Consider the following 17,522-nt stretch of genomic DNA (forward strand, 5'->3'; position numbering starts at 1 on the left):
CAGCTCGTAAGGGCTCCCTGTCCTCCCCTATCCCGGGCCAGCTCGTAAGGGCTCCCTGTCCTCCCCTATCCCGGGCCAGCTCGTAAGGGCTCCCTGTCCTCCCCTATCCCGGGCCAGCTCGTAAGGGCTCCCTGTCCTCCCCTATCCCGGGCCAGCTCGTAAGGGCTCCCTGTCCTCCCCTATCCCGGGCCAGCTCGTAAGGGCTCCCTGTCCTCCTCTATCCCGGGCCAGCTCGTAAGGGCTCCCTGTCCTCCTCTATCCCGGGCCAGCTCGTAAGGGCTCCCTGTCCTCCTCTATCCCGGGCCAGCTCGTAAGGGCTCCCTGTCTGATTTCTTGCAGCATACACCTGAGAAGAGCTATAAACTCCCCCACTATATGCAGTTATAGCTATTGCCAATTATAAGCCTTTTTTTGTTCTCTTCCTATTGTTAGTGTATCATGTAATATAGACTTTTGTTTTAAACAAAAAAAAAAAAATACAGCTCTTTATGAAATTTTGCTCCTGTACCACCATTAGGCCTCTGACAAGTGATTCTTATTCTATGTGATGAAATCCCATGAATCTCTTTGAAGGATCGCATTACATAGGACAACCCATTTCTTGCCTTTTTGTGTATTGATATTTTATTTAAAATGGGCAAAATGGCTCCTATTGGACTCAAATACATAAAAGTGATGTATAGTCTTCATTAAATAAATTAACTTCTCCATTGGTAAGGTCTTTGAGCCTGCTGAATGATATGATTGCACTTCATGTGTTGTGTTAGCAGTATAAAGCGAGTGTGCGCCGCGCGCACTTCCCGATGTTCCTGCGATGTTATGGCCATTTAGCTGTGTGCGCCGATTGTTATCTTCTGGGCACTAACTCTACCTTTTCTTTCTTTCAGCGAGTGTCCCCCTCCCCACCCTGTCCATTGAATATTTATTCTTTTTTTGAACATTCTTTGTTATCAAGCCGCCAAAGTGGAGAGTGCGATTGCAGAAGGGGGTGCTTCTCGTTTCAGGTGGGCTGCACAACTGTATACTTGTCTAACTTGTAAGGGATGTATAAAGCTACGCTGTACACCATGGTACATAAATAATGTGTGTTATGGGCCAATATGTGCTTTAGATGCCATTGAGTTTTTCCTTCTCTTTTGTCCAGTGTCTTGGAACCTTAAAACTTATTTCTATAAAACTCTCTTAATGGAGGTCTTCATTAGGAACACCTGTGTATAAGGAAGCAGCCACTCCCTACTGTAAGCTATTAGATGGTTCTGTGACCTGTAGTAGTGTTTGTACAGCCTGATTGCTATAGAAGTGGGTGCATTGTGCCAGATTTCCCCACTGTAGTCATTTAAATGGAATCTCTGTACCAAGTCTGCCCTGAAGGTGCCCGTATACTCAGTGCTGGGGCACAGTGCTGTAACCAGTCTCCATCCCGCTATGGATAGTGCTATTTATCATTCATTTCTTTTGGTTTGTCGTTGCAGTGCTTCGTCAGGTGGAGGAGGTAGGGGTGCCTCTCAGCACTATACCAAGACTGTCGGCAACAGGTACTTGTCTCTTGCATTGATGTCTCTGGTTGTTTAGCTCACTAACCATGACCACGTGTACTTAGCAAATGTCCAAAACCCTACAGCTGGCAGACCCCTTTTATACCGCCACTTATGTTTACTGTCCTGTCGATCTTTTGCGTTTGCGAAGTGCCTGATTTAGTGTTTCAGTCTGACCTTGTGGTAAATAAGGACATAACAGACTTTGACATTCTGATAAATGACCCCTATTGCAAAAGGTACATCAACCAAATACATGGGCCATGGGAGCACTTAATCTAATGGTAAATACAGTTTAGTACTCTAAAATGGAGGTTATTGTTATAAAGTATAGAACGGGTGTCATACAGACGTGTAACCATGTTTGTAGTGTTTCTGCTGTAATAAAGGTGACCTTTTTAGCCAAATAATGAGACCGTGATGCCATCAGTAACTTTGTCCTGTTTATAGGACCACCCTGTGTGCCTGTTACCTAGCGCTGCCCGCAGGCCACTACTTCGCCCCCTTGCTTAACCCAAGCCAGTAGCAGCACAAAATGTGGCATGTCATTTACAAAAAATGTTCACAAGCATTATTTTGAGGCTGAGGCCTGTCTTCTGACCCCTATGTTATCTATGTCTGTAATAATGTACACTTAAACGTGGCTAAGAAGTAGCAGGGGCCCTCTTTTTATCCAGGTAAACGCTATTTCCAGCATGTATCCCTCACTTTGGCTCTTTGTCCCACGTTTGCTCATTGGCAGGTGGAAAGCTGTGATCTGCAGTGTTTTGCCAGGATTTTGATTAGGTGGAATTACGCACCCGGAGAAGATCGTCTGAGAGGCCCAAACACCCCCCACTCCCCCAGTCGCTAACGCACTGGTGTATTTCATTAATACATCTGCGCGACTTGCAGTTGCATGCAGCGCGCATTAGTTGGAACAGACTCCGCGGGTTGTGCGCCTGTATCGCACAGTAACCCAGCCGCGCGGAAACGCTGGTGTGTATATGATGGCGAGCAAGTTTATTACAATGCCTCAGTGCTGGGTTTCCAGTCTGTAATGAAGAACCCCCCCCCATTTTTTTTTTTTTTTTTTTTCTTCCTCTTTTCCTCTGTTTTACTGGTGATTTTTTGGTCTTCCCACTATAAGACCTGTAAGAATTTCTCAGTAATTCCCTTCTCTCAGCCATTTGAGCCCCATGTCTCTGTACCACAAGCCTTATTTTGACACGTTGCTGTAAAACTTTTGATGATTTTGGTTTTTAATAGCTCAGATAGTTCTTGGAGGCGACCCCTTTAAGGGTAACTTGATTAGAATGTTGCCTTCTCCCAGAAGTTACTCTCCACGTCTTGGGAAGGGTATATGATACTAGAATACTCCTTTCTGACATGGGGCGGCCTTGTTTAGTACTTCAAGACTTCGCCGCCTTATGAGTATAAACTAAGGGTCTTCCCCGCTCATGGTAAAGCACAGAGCATCCTCTCCCTTACCCCCGCTATATGCCTTCATGTGTTTTACATTGTCACATAGAAATGAGCACAGCCATTAGGATTTCTGAGTATTTCATATTTTACATGATGTTCCCACTACTGTACAATGTAAGAGGGGTTAAAGGAAGCCTATTACACCAGCAAGGCCATACTACAACCTCTTGCTAGGCACAGAACCTCATAGTACCTCATAGTTGGATTAGAACTAGCACAATAGTTTTCAGGTTTGTTTGTCTCCTTAGCGAGATGAATCGAGCACCATACGGGGTCGTGGGGGGGGGTGTGTGATGAAACTTGTTTGTTTTTTGGGGTGTTGTCAGGGGAAAACAATTAGTGTACTAGAAGTCTTGTTTTCTTCTTCAGCGAGTACCTGGGGAAAACCCCAGGGCCTGGCGTTCAGAGATGGATTCCTTCACGAAGCACTAGACGAGATGTTAACTCCACAAATAACTCCGCCAACAACACTGCGCACCCCTCCGCAAGTGAGAAAGAACGGCACGATGCAATCTTTAGGAAAGTAAGAGGGTAAGTGACAGGAATTTCTCAGAGCATCAGCTAATGTACTAACGCTACCTGCAGCGCTAGCCGTGTCTGACATGGGGTAACATGTGATAACGCTACCTGCAGTTTCCAGAGCTTTGACCGCATTTCCCATATGTACATGATGGACACAACTATCTATAGATGGCGTTGTCTAATAGAGCCTATAGGTTTCCTTTCGCAATAGACACCATGAGGGATACAATAGGAACCCTTCCTGGTTTCCCAACAGCTTGTGCTGGCAGAGGCTTATGTGTGCGCAGAAGGGCTCAGTGTCATAACCCTGGAAGTCCTCATCGCTGAGGACGGCTCTTGGGGGTGTAAGCGGTGCTATTGGGACGTACGTGTGTGTGGGGGGGTGCAATGCTATTGGGAGGTACATGTGAGGGGGGGGGGGGATGTAATGCTACTGGAAGGTACATGTGGGGCACTTGTCTGACTAACTCTCTTTCTTTTCCAGCATCTTGAACAAGCTTGCTCCTGAGAAGTTTGACAAGCTATGCCTTGAGCTCCTTAATGTGGGTGTAGATTCCAAACTCATCCTGAAAGGAGTCACACTGCTTGTAAGTGGCCGCTCTCCCCAGGGGGGGGGGGGGGGGGAGGGTGTTAGTCTTAGCTTAGATGTTATATGGAATAGTGCCAGGGTCACCATCTTCTCATTGCTATGACAGTGTACCTGCTCTGCCTCCTATAAGGTTTTCTTCATTTACGGAATCTCACTCCGTCACGGCTTGGCAGAATTTATCATGTGTTCACTCCAACCTGTAGGGGGCATGATATGTTGCATGTCCTGGGAAGGAGGCACCAGGTGCTGAACCCATTGCAGATTAGACTAAGAATAGTACTAAACTCATTAAAGCTGCCAGCCTTCTACTTGTTCTTGATGGGATAAGAGGACACTGTTAATGAGCTACAAAGTTGGGTGATATTTTTTTATTTGCTTTGTGTTCATGATTTTCAATGTGAGGTTTTGTTTCTTCCAGATTGTAGACAAAGCCCTCGAAGAGCCAAAGTACAGCTCAATCTATGCTCAGCTATGTCTGCGATTAGCAGAAGATGCACCAAACTTTGATGGCCCAGCACCAGAGGGTCAACCAGGGCAGAAGCAAAGCACAGTGAGTCTCGTGTTTCCCTAAATCACACTGGAATCCCCTTTGTAGTAGTCCGTATAGATGGCTGCACATTCCTCCCTTCCCCTTCTCCCTCTGTATTGTGTAGTGCAGGGCTGCTAACCACTCGCTTTCCACCCACAGACGTTTAGACGCCTCCTAATTTCCAAACTTCAAGATGAATTTGAGAACAGATCCAGAAATGTTGAGGGTAAGTGATCTGTATGGGTGGCTGTGTTTCTTGAGGACCAACCTGTCAATACATTAATGTGGGTTTCCTTTTCAGTATATGACAAGCGTGACAGCCCCCTCCTTCCTGAGGAAGAGGAACAGAGAGCCATTGCGAAGATCAAGATGCTGGGGAACATCAAGTTCATTGGAGAGCTTGGCAAGCTTGATCTTATTCACGAGTCTATCCTTCATAAGTGCATCAAAACAGTAAGTTTGAGGTTCAGCCATTGATCATCTGGGCCAGTGTAGCCAATTGTCCTGTACGTAGCTTTACTGCCGGTACGTGCACTTCGCCCATTCAGCGCAATGTTGACTAGCCCTAGGAAGGAGTTCTCTGAGCCATCTAGTTTACCGCACTAAGTGTGACTACAGGACGTCTTCTCTCACCCTACAAGCAGAAATGCTGCCCATGATGCTGTTTTCCAGCTTAGTGCAACGCTAACATCTTCACGGCCGGCACTTTAGTCATAGAACGCCTGTTAGTGTAACTAAACACCCAGCTTGCTATAGGCATGGTAACCAGCATTCTCTGACTTAAGTGGCTTTAGGTGGACTTAACAGCGTAATTAATTGTATAGCTCCAGGAACTCCTTCCTGGCGCTACTCACATCGCACTGAAGTGAATCGTCAAAGTGACCACCATGGTGAGTGCAGTAACCCCAGACACTTAGTTTTAATAGCAGCAAGTCACTGTCACTGAGATCACTGAGATCTACTTACTACACACTTACAGCATTTTATTCCATTCCTGGTGTCCTGTGTGCTTGCCTGTGGTAATCTGTACTTTGTCCTGTCTCACAGCTTCTGGAAAAGAAGAAGAGGGTCCAACTTAAAGACATGGGAGAAGATTTGGAGTGTCTCTGTCAGATAATGAGGACTGTGGGGCCTAGATTAGACCACGAAAAAGCCAAGGTACCTACTGTGCCAAAGTCATTGGCAGTAAACTATCTTTTTAAATTGTGTAACTATTTTAACTTTATTTATTTTTTTTCTCTTACCCTTAGTCCTTAATGGATCAGTACTTTGCCCGGATGTGCGCCTTGAAGACTAGTAAGGATTTGCCAGCAAGGATTCGTTTCCTGCTGCAAGTAGGTATCCGTGGTCCCTTTGTCTCTCCAGTCTGCTGTAGGGTTTAGCCTGCAGAAGATTCACGTATCAGAACGGGCAGGGAAGATGGGCCATTGTGGCTGAGGCGGCCCATACACTGTGCAATTTTTATTTTTGTACGATGTGGACAGTTTCAATCAATCGTGTTTATGTATGTCTACAATGCCTATGTGCGTCCCCTGCTGTCGTATAGATGGATGGTGGTAGATCCTACGGCAAAACCGTAAGATTGCGATATATTATGTACAATGTGATACACATTTAGAGTCCGTACCGTATGATCCTACACCATCTGAACACATCGTATGGAGAATTTCAAGGGAAATCGTACAACACCGTGATGTTTCAATATTGCACCGTGTTTGGCCAGCATAAGCATATTAATCAGACTTGGCTTTTCATTTAAATATAGGCAAGTGGAATTTACTGCTGTTCAACAAAAATGTGTTTAAAATTTGGATTTAGGATACAAACCATGTATATGTATTAATGAGCCAGAACAGGGTAAATTTCTCCTTTTGTTTTTGGTCCCCTAACTCTATATAACATGGCTTATCCTGAATTATACTAGTCACTGTTCTCTGACCAGGACCATACCTGTGTTTTAAAATCCAGAATAAATGGAGATCCAAAGGCAACCTGACTTACTGAGGATCACACAACATTACAGCACCCCCCCCCCCCCCCCCACCCACCACATCTTTTTATTGTTTCCCATAATTGCCGAATTGGCGGCTGCTGATTTACTTCATTGACCTTTATTCTGTCTCTGTAGGATACAGTGGAGTTGCGAGAAAATGGTTGGGTTCCTCGCAAAGCTTTTATTGACAATGGACCAAAGACTATCAATCAAATCCGCCAAGATGCAGTGAAAGTGAGTCTCCTAAACCTGACCATCTATTGTAGGTCTTAACTGTCCCTCTGGCAGGAATGATGCTGCTTAGCAATTGGTAAAGTATTCTACTCTTTGTCCTTTACACTAGGATCTAGGAGTCTTCATTCCTGCTCCTATGGGTCAAGGAATGCGAACAGACTTCTTCTTGGAAGGACCATTCATGCCACCAAGAATGAAGCTTGACCGTGACCCTCTTGGTGGACTTGCTGACATGTTTAGGCAGATGCCAGGTCAGTAGTACCACAACATCATAGTGGCTTCTATTAACGTTCTTTTCTGCCCTCTAACGTTTCCTGTGTTTGTCCTGTAGGCAGTGGTATTGGTACTGGTCCAGGGGTTATACAGGATAGGTTCTCCCCAACCATGGGACGTCATCGTTCAAATCAGTTGTTCAATGGGCATAGTGGGCACATCATACCTCCTGTACAGTCCCAGTTTGGTGAAATTGGAGGCAAACCTTTTATGAAAAGCCAGGTAAGTTGGTCTGTATTATGTTTGCTCAGGTTTCGCAGACTTGTACATTATTGTTTCTGGATGTGTATTAGTGTCAGTGTACATATTGTAAGCTAACCATAGGTATGCTTTCCTTTTATAGGGGCAAGGCCAGATGTACCAGAGTCAGGGGCTCTTATCGCAGCAAGGGCAGTCTAAGGATATGCCCCCTCGGTTTATTAAAAAAGGCCAGCTTAATGCAGATGAGGTACGTACCCCTTTTGGGGAGGTTTGTTCATTTGGGTGCCCGATGATTAAGAAAAGACGCGTTATTACGAGGACTGTGGCTGGGACTGCTCCTTTTCACCTCTCTCCTGCTTCCTACTTCAAAGCCCAATCTTCACCACTGTCGCCTTTCTTGGAGTACCCGGTGTCCCCTGAGCAAGATTATGAGATCTGAGGGCTTCCATTGTCTTTCATGTTCCCCCTCCCTGATTGGCAACGCTACACAAGGTTATTGGCTTTGCTTTATTTTGTAACACTTCCAGATCAGCTTGAGACCAGCTCAGTCTTTCCTAATGAATAAGAACCAAGTGCCAAAGCTCCAGCCTCAGATGAGCCTGATGCCACCTCGCACCCAAACGCCACCAATGGGACAGGTGAGACCACATGTGACAGGTCTTATTTGACAGTCTATTGACTGTGTGAGACCAACTCTGACTGGTCTTTCCTCTCCAGACACCTCAGCTTGGCCTGAAAACCAATCCACCACCCATCCAAGAAAAGCCTGCCAAGACTGTAAAGAAGCCTCCACCTTCAAAAGAAGAACTACTTAAACTTACTGTAAGTTATGGAAATCCTTGTGTTGCCCTGTCTAGAGACGGGTCTTGTGCTGGTCTGTCGGTCGTTGCTGCCCTGCATCCTACGTGAAGGAACTCAATGCATCTGTTTGGGAATAGAGGTTGTCAGCGTGTGGCCAGGAACTGGTTTCATTACACATTCGCTCAGTTGCTGCTGCAGTTTTGCACTAAAAGTACCCACTATAGATCTAGAACAAGCACGGGGATGTTCTGTATTAATCGGTCTTGGGCTGACAGTTTGACAAAACTCTACGGGGTAAATTTATTAAGATGGGGAGTTCTATTTAAGAAGTGATGTTGCCCATGGCAACCAATCAGATTCCAGGTATTCCCTTCTAGAAGGTGCTAGATAATTGAAGTAGAATCTGGTTGCTCTGGGCAACATCACTTCTTAAATAGAACTCCCATCTTAGTAAATTTACCCCTACATCTCTCCTCTCGTTTGTATTACTGCTGCCTGGAGAGTAAGGGAGCTCTAATAAAATTACACATGAACCTCCCTTCCTTGCTTGACATTTCAGGAAGCATTTGTGACCGACTACTTGAATAATGGAATTGCGGCTGATGCCATAAACAGTGTGAAAGAAATGCGAGCTCCAAAACACTTCATCCCGGAAATGATCAGCAGGATAATCCTCCAATCACTAGACCGCTCCGATGAAGACAAAGAGCATGCCAGTGAATTGATTGGTATACTCCGACAAGAGGGAGTGGCCACGAGTGACAACTTCATGCAGGTAAGCAGTGTCCCACCGTCAGGTCCGCCACCTAGAGGCGGAGTAGTCTTCCTTGCTCATGTGGTAATTCTCTTCCAGGCTTTCCTGAATGTGCTGGACCAGTGCTCCAAGCTGGAGGTGGACATACCCCTGGTGAAATCCTACCTGGCACAATTTGCAGCTCGTGCCATCATCGCTGACCTGGTGAGCATTTCTGAACTGGCTCAGCCCCTGGAAAATGGCACACACTTCCCTCTGTTCTTGCTCTGCCTTCAGCAGCTGGCCAAGCTTAGAGACCGGGAATGGCTAACCGAGCTGTTCCAGCAGAGTAAGGTGACCATGCAGAAGATGTTACCAGGTGAGTCCCGTGTCTGTGTGACCCAGAGAACCCTGGCGGTATGCCGAACTGCTCTCATCTCTAGTCTTTTCCCCCCCTAGAAATTGATCAGAACAAGGACCGCATGTTGGAGATCCTGGAAGGAAAGGGGCTGAGCTTCTTGTTTCCACTGATGAAGCTGGAGAAAGAGTTGCTGAAACAAATAAAGATGGATCCTTCTCCCCAAACAATCTACAAGTGGATTAAGGATAACATCTCTCCTAAACTTCATGTAGATAAAGGATTTGTGAATATTTTGATTACCAGGTAAGACTTGACTTGTTTGGTCTTCCTAGCCACCATTGTTTTCTTTTCACTTGTACAAAATGTCTTAAAATGAAAACCGCTGTTTCTATAACTGTACCCCGCACCCATTCTTCTCAAGGACTCTTAACTTTTTGATCCTGACTGGTTCCATGATCAGAGTACAGATAATTATGGCATGACACCAGGCCTGTCTCATCTGCAACCTTGTCTGTAGTCCATGTACACATTCCTTCCTCTAAATCCTACAGGTATAGTGATGGGTCTTCCCATTACCACTTGTAGCCCCTTGCTGTGCTACTGGATACAGTCCAGAGTCTGGATGTGGTTACACTTGGATCTTTGGTGTTAGATTATCAGGATGCAAATGATCTGCCCTAAGTCAGTGAGGGTGATGGGGCCATATCCGACGTGTAGCCAAACCACCAAAGTTCTCATGTGGTAGGCAAGCAGTCTTGGGTTCTTGCTTGTCAACAGTCACAACGCTACTTTAGAGGTCAAAGGTTGTTTGGTGCAGACGAGATCCCCAGTATCTGCATTGCAACTAATGTCTGAGCCATCTGATGTCCCTGAACAGAAGTGACTATAACTACATTAGTACTATGGTACCATGGGGAGGGGTGTCTGAGGTGGTCCCCATGTGGCTCAGCCATGATTAAAGACCTGAACTGGTGTAGTGCCACAGTTTATCTAGCTATCTGTTGTACTATGGACACTTTAGACATCGGTCTGTCTTCTCCTGTTCTCGCCTACAAAGTACTGCAGCTTTGTGTCTTGTCTCTAGCACATGGGCTGCTGAGTATCTGCAGTGAATTCCAGAACACCTGTGCTCATCTGTTCAGCATGAATAAGTTATTACCAAATGCCCTTTTAAACGTCGGGTGTCTTTCCAGGACTATAGGTTTTGTGTTACACTAGTGGACATTTCTCCCTGAGTGCTGTGCGATGTGTGCAGGTCCTGTTCCTCCATAAAACTTTACATTGGTGTTCTCAGGCCCTAGAAAAGCCAGCTTTGTTCCAGGACCACAATGGATACTGACCCGCACAACTTGTATCTCTTGGGATTTGTAATCACATTGACTGACTGACTCGTACTGTTATAGGGTCTCCAAAGAATCTAGCTTCAGTGATGGTGAGACTGAGTAGGAAGGTGTGTGCCACACAAGGTGACATGGTTCCATTGTGGTGGAAGGCTCCAATCAGCCACTTGGGGGGGGGGACTTGGGGTTAGGCACCCCCCCTGGGAGGATTAGGGTCAGGCTAGGGGGTTAGAATAGAATAGTTTTATACTTGCCTTTAGACTATCGGGATTTCCAGCGCGGCCGGGCTCTGCTGTTTTGTCGGGCTGCCGCAGCAGGGGTTCGACCTGGTCATGCGGCAGCCGGTATACCATACCGAATGCCGACTCCATTCACCTGCTTAGCCAATCTGGGGATGAGCAGCACTTGATTGGGTGTGTAGGAATATAGAAACCTCTAATCCTAGTCAGTTGCAATTATATACATAACTCCTGATTGATGGCAAATACAATATATTGTGTTAATTGCCATTAGGAGTTGATTAACTATATATTTTATTCATTATATAGGTCATTTATGTATATCACATGTGGAATTGAATAGGATTAGTGGCTTTATTACTACACACCCAATTTACAAAGTGCTGTTCATCCCTCTATTTGTTATCTAATGGAGATAGTTGCGGTGTCATTCTGCTATATAGACTGCAGCGGTCTGATCTCTTCTATATCTGGATTCCATCCGCTCGCTTGCCTCATGCTTCCGGGTGCTGTAAATTCTCCTGAAACTGGTGGCACCATTACAGTACCTGCTGGGGTTACATCCCTGCAACCTGGGTAATCCCTGTGATTATTGGGCAAAAGACACTCTATTCTCTGAACACTGCTTTATGAGATTGTAAGGCAGAGCGTTATCACATGGTTCATAGTAATTGCGACCTCTAAACTTAAGGCCCCCTATACATCCTGTGACGTTGGATTTCCCTGAATCGCTAATCCCGACCAAAATGATTGGAATCAGCAAATTGGGTATTTTTACAATTAACCATTTCAGAGACTTGAGGGCAATTTCCTACAAGTTGCTGGACACTGATATAGTGGGACAAACATTCTGCTCTCCAACCCTTATCTACAATGGCTTCAGACAGGGGCTCATGTACGTTTATCACAGACTTTGTAATCTATATAAAAAGCAAGAAAGGTCTGTCAGTCTGTACCTTATGCACGGCCTGTTCCATCAAACTTGGCATGGTGGTATAGATTGACTAGGATTAGGTTTTTGCCTAGGTGTAAACTGCAGCAGAGCCACCCACTCAGTCCCTAAAATTGGGGACACTGGCAATTTCCACTGGAGCTGGCAAGTCTGCCAAAACTTTTGAGTGCTACAAAAGTATCATTTTTAACCTCACTCTGAGCAAACTTGATGACTCATGAAAGTTCATATTTAATCCAGAGCTTCTGCATGCAAGGGTGTAACTAGAAACATACATTTGTAGCCACATCGACCCCATTAAGATTATGGCACAAAGTAGTAGTGCCCCTTATACATTATACCACAGTGCTGCCCCTTTACACTACACAGTAATACTACTTACACATTATACCACACAGTAATGCCCTTGTACAGATTATGCCATTTGAATCTGGCGCTGGATGTGAGCCAATCAAGAGCCGGTGCTGCTGGTACACAAGCTCTGATTGCCTCGTGACCGGTGGTGTTCTCTCCATGACTGCCTGTAATCGGCTGGCCGGCACAATCAATATAGCTGACACCCGGGCCCTCCTCGACTGCCCTGACTAGACCAGCCACCTTCTGTGCGTTACTGGGTGCAGGGGGAGTGGTGGGCACCATATCAGCTGACCTCTTACATCAACAGTAGTTGTGCCACTTTTTGCATGCATGTTGGCAAACCATGGGGTTCTTTTCAGGATGAATGGAATGGGGTTAGAGGTGTGGACAATGTAAACAAAGGCTGCAGGTGTACTTATGTGTCCAGTCTGTTTCCTTGTTTTGAGAGGAGGAAGGGGAGTAGTGTTGTAGTAATCCCGGCCTTTATGACTGTGCTTATAGATCACTTTTTCTTTTTCCAGCTTTTTACAGTACATTTCGATTGAAGTTTTCCCAACGGATGATGCTGACCAGGCGGCTTCACCATCGAAGGAGCAGCTGGAGCAGGAGAAGCAGCTGTTGCTCTCATTCATGCCAGTAATGCAGAAGTTCCTCCATGACCATGTCCATCTGCAAGTCAGTGCCCTCTATGCCCTCCAGGTGCACTGCTACACTAAAAACTTCCCTAAAGGTATACCGGTCACAACCTGTACCATGCTCCGCCTCAGGCAATCGTAACCCCCGTCTTGCCACACTAACACGTCTTCTCTTGTACACAGGCATGTTGTTGCGCTTCTTCGTCCATTTGTATGACATGGAGATAATAGAGGAAGAAGCCTTTTTGGCGTGGAAAGAAGATATTACACAGGAGTTTCCTGGGAAAGGAAAAGCTCTCTTCCAGGTGGGGTGACTGGCTTTATCACACCATGCCTATTATTATTATTATTATACGCTTAGCCTTACTGGCTTTATCACACCAGGCCAATATTATTATTATTATACGCTTAGCCTTACTGGCTTTATCACACCAGGCCAATATTATTATTATTTATTATTATTATTTATTATTATACGCTTAGCCTTACTGGCTTTATCACACCAGGCCGATATTATTATTATTATTATTATTATACGCTTAGCCTTACTGGCTTTATCACACCAGGCCATTATTATTATTATTATTATTATTATTATTATTATACGCTTAGCCTTACTGGCTTTATCACACCAGGCCGATATTATTATTATTATTATTATTATTATTATACGCTTAGCCTTACTGGCTTTATCACACCATGCCGATATTATTATTATTATTATTATTATTATTATTATTATACGCTTAGCCTTACTGGCTTTATCACACCAGGCCAATATTATTATTATTTATTATTATTATTTATTATTATACGCTTAGCCTTACTGGCTTTATCACACCAGGCCGATATTATTATTATTATTATTATTATTATTATTATTATTATTATTATTATACGCTTAGCCTTACTGGCTTTATCACACCATGCCGATATTATTATTATTATTATTATTATTATTATTATTATTATTATACGCTTAGCCTTACTGGCTTTATCACACCAGGCCGATATTATTATTATTATTATTATTATTATTATTATTATTATTATACGCTTAGCCTTACTGGCTTTATCACACCAGGCCGATATTATTATTATTATTATTATTATTATTATTATTATTATTATTATTATTATACGCTTAGCCTTACTGGCTTTATCACACCAGGCCGATATTATTATTATTATTATTATTATTATTATACGCTTAGCCTTACTGGCTTTATCACACCAGGCCGATATTATTATTATACGCTTAGCCTTACTGGCTTTATCACACCAGGCCGATATTATTATTATTATACGCTTAGCCTTATTGGCTTTATCACACCAGGCCGATATTATTATTATTATTATTATTATTATTATTATTCGCTTAGCCTTACTGGCTTTATCACACCAGGCCGATATTATTATTATTATTATTATTTATTATTATTATACGCTTAGCCTTACTGGCTTTATCACACCAGGCCGATATTATTATTATTATTATTATTATTATTATTATTATTATTATTATACGCTTAGCCTTACTGGCTTTATCACACCAGGCCGATATTATTATTATACGCTTAGCCTTACTGGCTTTATCACACCAGGCCGATATTATTATTATTATACGCTTAGCCTTACTGGCTTTATCACACCAGGCCGATGATATTATTATTCGCTTAGCCTTACTGGCTTTATCACACCAGGCCGATATTATTATTATTATTATTATTTATTATTATTATACGCTTAGCCTTACTGGCTTTATCACACCAGGCCGATATTATTATTATTATTATACGCTTAGCCTTACTGGCTTTATCACACCATGCCGATATTATTATTATTATTATACGCTTAGCCTTACTGGCTTTATCACACCAGGCCGATATTATTATTATACGCTTATCCTTACTGGCTTTGTGGAAGTTGTCCTACAAACCAGGATGCTGTACCTTGTGCTTATTCTTCGGTGCGTCAGACCATGTATTCCAGGCCGCACATTGCTGCTGCTTGTTGTGACTCTACTTTTGGTTTATCGTGCAGGTGAACCAGTGGCTGACCTGGCTGGAGACTGCTGAAGAGGAGGAATCTGAGGAAGAGGTCTACTAAAGAACCAGCCAAAGCCTTAAGTTGTGCAAACATACTGTTGCTATGATGTAACCGCGTCTGACCTAACCACTGCGAAAATCCATTCCGCTGTAACGTTTTCGCAATATTTAATGCAGAGGCATGTCGATAGGATTCCTCCTGCATAAGGTTTTTAAGTGTAATGTCTTAATCATAGTCGGCCATGCAGTATTTTAGAGTATCTGTAATGTTTAGATCCGTGTATTAGCAGCATGCAATAATTACATCGTATGTTCTCAAACAGAAGTGGTCTATGGCAAGGACTGCTGCCGAATAACTTGGGCTGATTAGCAACACTGAATACTGTAGAGATGCACTTTGCTCAGTGTAATACTTGAGTTGTTGCAATATTTGGTTGTTACAGAGAATCTTTTAACTGTAATCCACGGTTGTTGCTGTAATAGTATATATTGCCTGTATTTCTACCTCTAGTAATGGGCTTTTTGTGCTAGATTTTAATATCGTTGAGCCTGGGCAAGTGCACAAGTCTTTAAGAGAAAAAAAAACAAACCTGGTTTACTTGCACAAATCCTGCTCCGTTCTGAGTGATCGCTGCCCTGAGAAATGGTATTGTGGGTGAGAAAATGAATTGGTCCTTTATTATAGTATTGAAATTAAGTCTACTTAATTTATCAAGTCATGTTCATGCCCTGATTTTATATACTTGTATCTATCAATAAACATTGTGATACTTAATGTGTGTGATTTACTGACGTTGCATGGTCATGTGACACAAGCTACATTGCACAATGAGACCGGCTGCACCTGCCTGAGGCCTTGTTACGTTCTCTTAGTAGATCAGCGCTCTGTATTGGATGCTTTCACCAGGATGAGGCCACGTCCTGTAATAACCGAGCTGAGGGAAGTGCATTCTCGCTGTGTCAATGCCCAGTAGAACAGGCTCTTGCTGCAATGACCCCTCTAAAGCAGCCAGAATTGAATGTTACAAGCTGTAGAGCTGTGCAGGGGTCTTTTTGGTGGTTAAATACCTAATCTCTTCCACAGGCTTTTATTTTTTACTTGATGTGATAGTGCGCACTAACTGTTTGTTTTTTCTTTTTGTGCCAACCCTATTAGTTTTGTCTTGACTCGTAGTTGGATTGCTCTGGTCTGTCAGGTAGAAGTTTTCTAACTTCTTCCCCCTCCCTTGGGGCATAAATTGTGCAGGTTTTCCTCATGGTGAATCCTGGGCAGCTCAGTCGGCACAAGGGGTGGGAGTACTGACCTGTTGGGCAGCGGTGGCTTCTAAGTGCATGTGTGGGGTGTGATGCTTTGTTTTATTTAATGCTGCAGATCTGCCTGTATAATACCATATCATTAAAGTGCAATGAATGACTTTATACTAAATGTGTGCGAGATGCTGTTTTATTTTCATTGGGGGGTGGGGTATTCTCATTCCTCATTCTGACAGGTGCCATGGGACACTCGGTCTTGTGGATGTCCAAGTGAAACCGGTAGAACTATTGGTGAAATGACAAATGTATCACACAGAAGGAGAGTAGAAGTATAGTTTTGGATTTCTTCCTGTCCTAACGATGTAACAGTGTGTACTGATTGTCACTAAGTTACCATGTGGGAGATATGAGAACTGCATGGGTGGGATAGTTGTGCTTATTGTTACAATGTGAACAGCATTGGTTTCTCCAATTATCTGGTTAATGGAATATGTGAGTGGGTTAGTATTGCAGGCTTATAGAAATTAGCAGATCTCTATTATCTGTCCTAAGCACTTTCCTGTTTTATCTGATCCAATGGAATTGATGGGGAAAAAAATAATAAATCCTCGAAGACCGAGGTCTGTTCATGGCTGGGGCAGAATACAGACGTCGGTCATCAATCACAGCGCAGCGCTGGGGCTTACTGTGTGTTCCAGATCAGCTGCTGCACAAGTACTTGCTAGAAAGAGATCTATTAATATGGATATTTAAATTTTTGCCTTTATCCTTTTGGGGATACTGCAAGCACTTTCCCTCCTCCCGTTTAAGAGCACAAGTATTGCTTCAGCACGGGGTTGCTGGTGGTATCAGTGAGTTACATGTACTTTTAATACACTTCCCTTCATTCAGTAGCAGCTTTAATGATCAGCAGAGAAGCCTGATAACTACAAAAGCTGCTGCTTGGAGAGGAGAGCTTGTGGCACTAGTCTCATTGTGTACCAAGTAGGTAAACTGATGGTGCTTCCCTACAGCTAGGTGTGGAGCCATTGTGCCTATGTTATGTGTTTTCCAGGGTGATTAGGAACTGGATGAATATATTCTGACACAATAAAGCAGTCAAGGTTTACTTGGACATAAGTATTTGGGGAAGGGGTCTCTTGTATGTGCCATACTTCCAAAGTTACAATGATACTGGCAGCCAAGGGTATATCCTCCACTGTCCTAGCAAGTAGAGGTGGTATTGTTACATTTCATGGGTGTCAAATCAACAGTACAGGAATAGTGTGTCTCCAAAAATAAAAGCTAAATGGGATGAGCCAGATACTCAGAAAATAAAGTAGAATTGTCTAAAATGCTGTTTGGAAGATTAAGCAAAGACATTTGAACCTACTCCCCCTGAAAGACTCCACCATAGTATGAATGACCAACCTGGAGAACCCAGAAGTGCTCAAGACTGAGTCAAGAGCAACGAGACAGGGCC

At 43.7% G+C, this 17,522-nt stretch overlaps 1 protein-coding gene and 1 non-coding gene across 2 annotated transcripts; both read left to right on the top strand.

The window, feature by feature from the left end:
- Positions 1–918: 918 nt before the first annotated feature.
- Positions 919–15,581, top strand: EIF4G2 (eukaryotic translation initiation factor 4 gamma 2; the record flags this gene model as incomplete). Its single annotated transcript, XM_088460525.1, has 21 exons — positions 919–1,004; positions 1,473–1,535; positions 3,369–3,530; positions 4,006–4,108; positions 4,529–4,660; positions 4,799–4,865; positions 4,941–5,092; positions 5,687–5,797; positions 5,890–5,973; positions 6,768–6,866; positions 6,976–7,117; positions 7,198–7,361; positions 7,483–7,587; positions 7,868–7,978; positions 8,058–8,162; positions 8,701–8,916; positions 8,995–9,253; positions 9,334–9,538; positions 12,645–12,853; positions 12,942–13,063; positions 14,802–15,581. Coding segments are annotated over 21 exons (2,763 nt in total), but the record flags the coding sequence as incomplete, so codon positions are not given.
- On the top strand, positions 7,623–7,785 carry LOC148537622 (small nucleolar RNA SNORD97). The gene has a single exon (XR_015873666.1). It is a non-coding gene; the product is annotated as a small nucleolar RNA SNORD97 (small nucleolar RNA).
- Positions 15,582–17,522: the final 1,941 nt, after the last annotated feature.

The sequence above is a fragment of the Taudactylus pleione genome, unplaced genomic scaffold (genome assembly GCF_031769625.1).
Source record: "Taudactylus pleione unplaced genomic scaffold, aTauple2 ptg000047l, whole genome shotgun sequence".
Taxonomy (NCBI): Eukaryota; Metazoa; Chordata; class Amphibia; order Anura; family Myobatrachidae; genus Taudactylus; species Taudactylus pleione.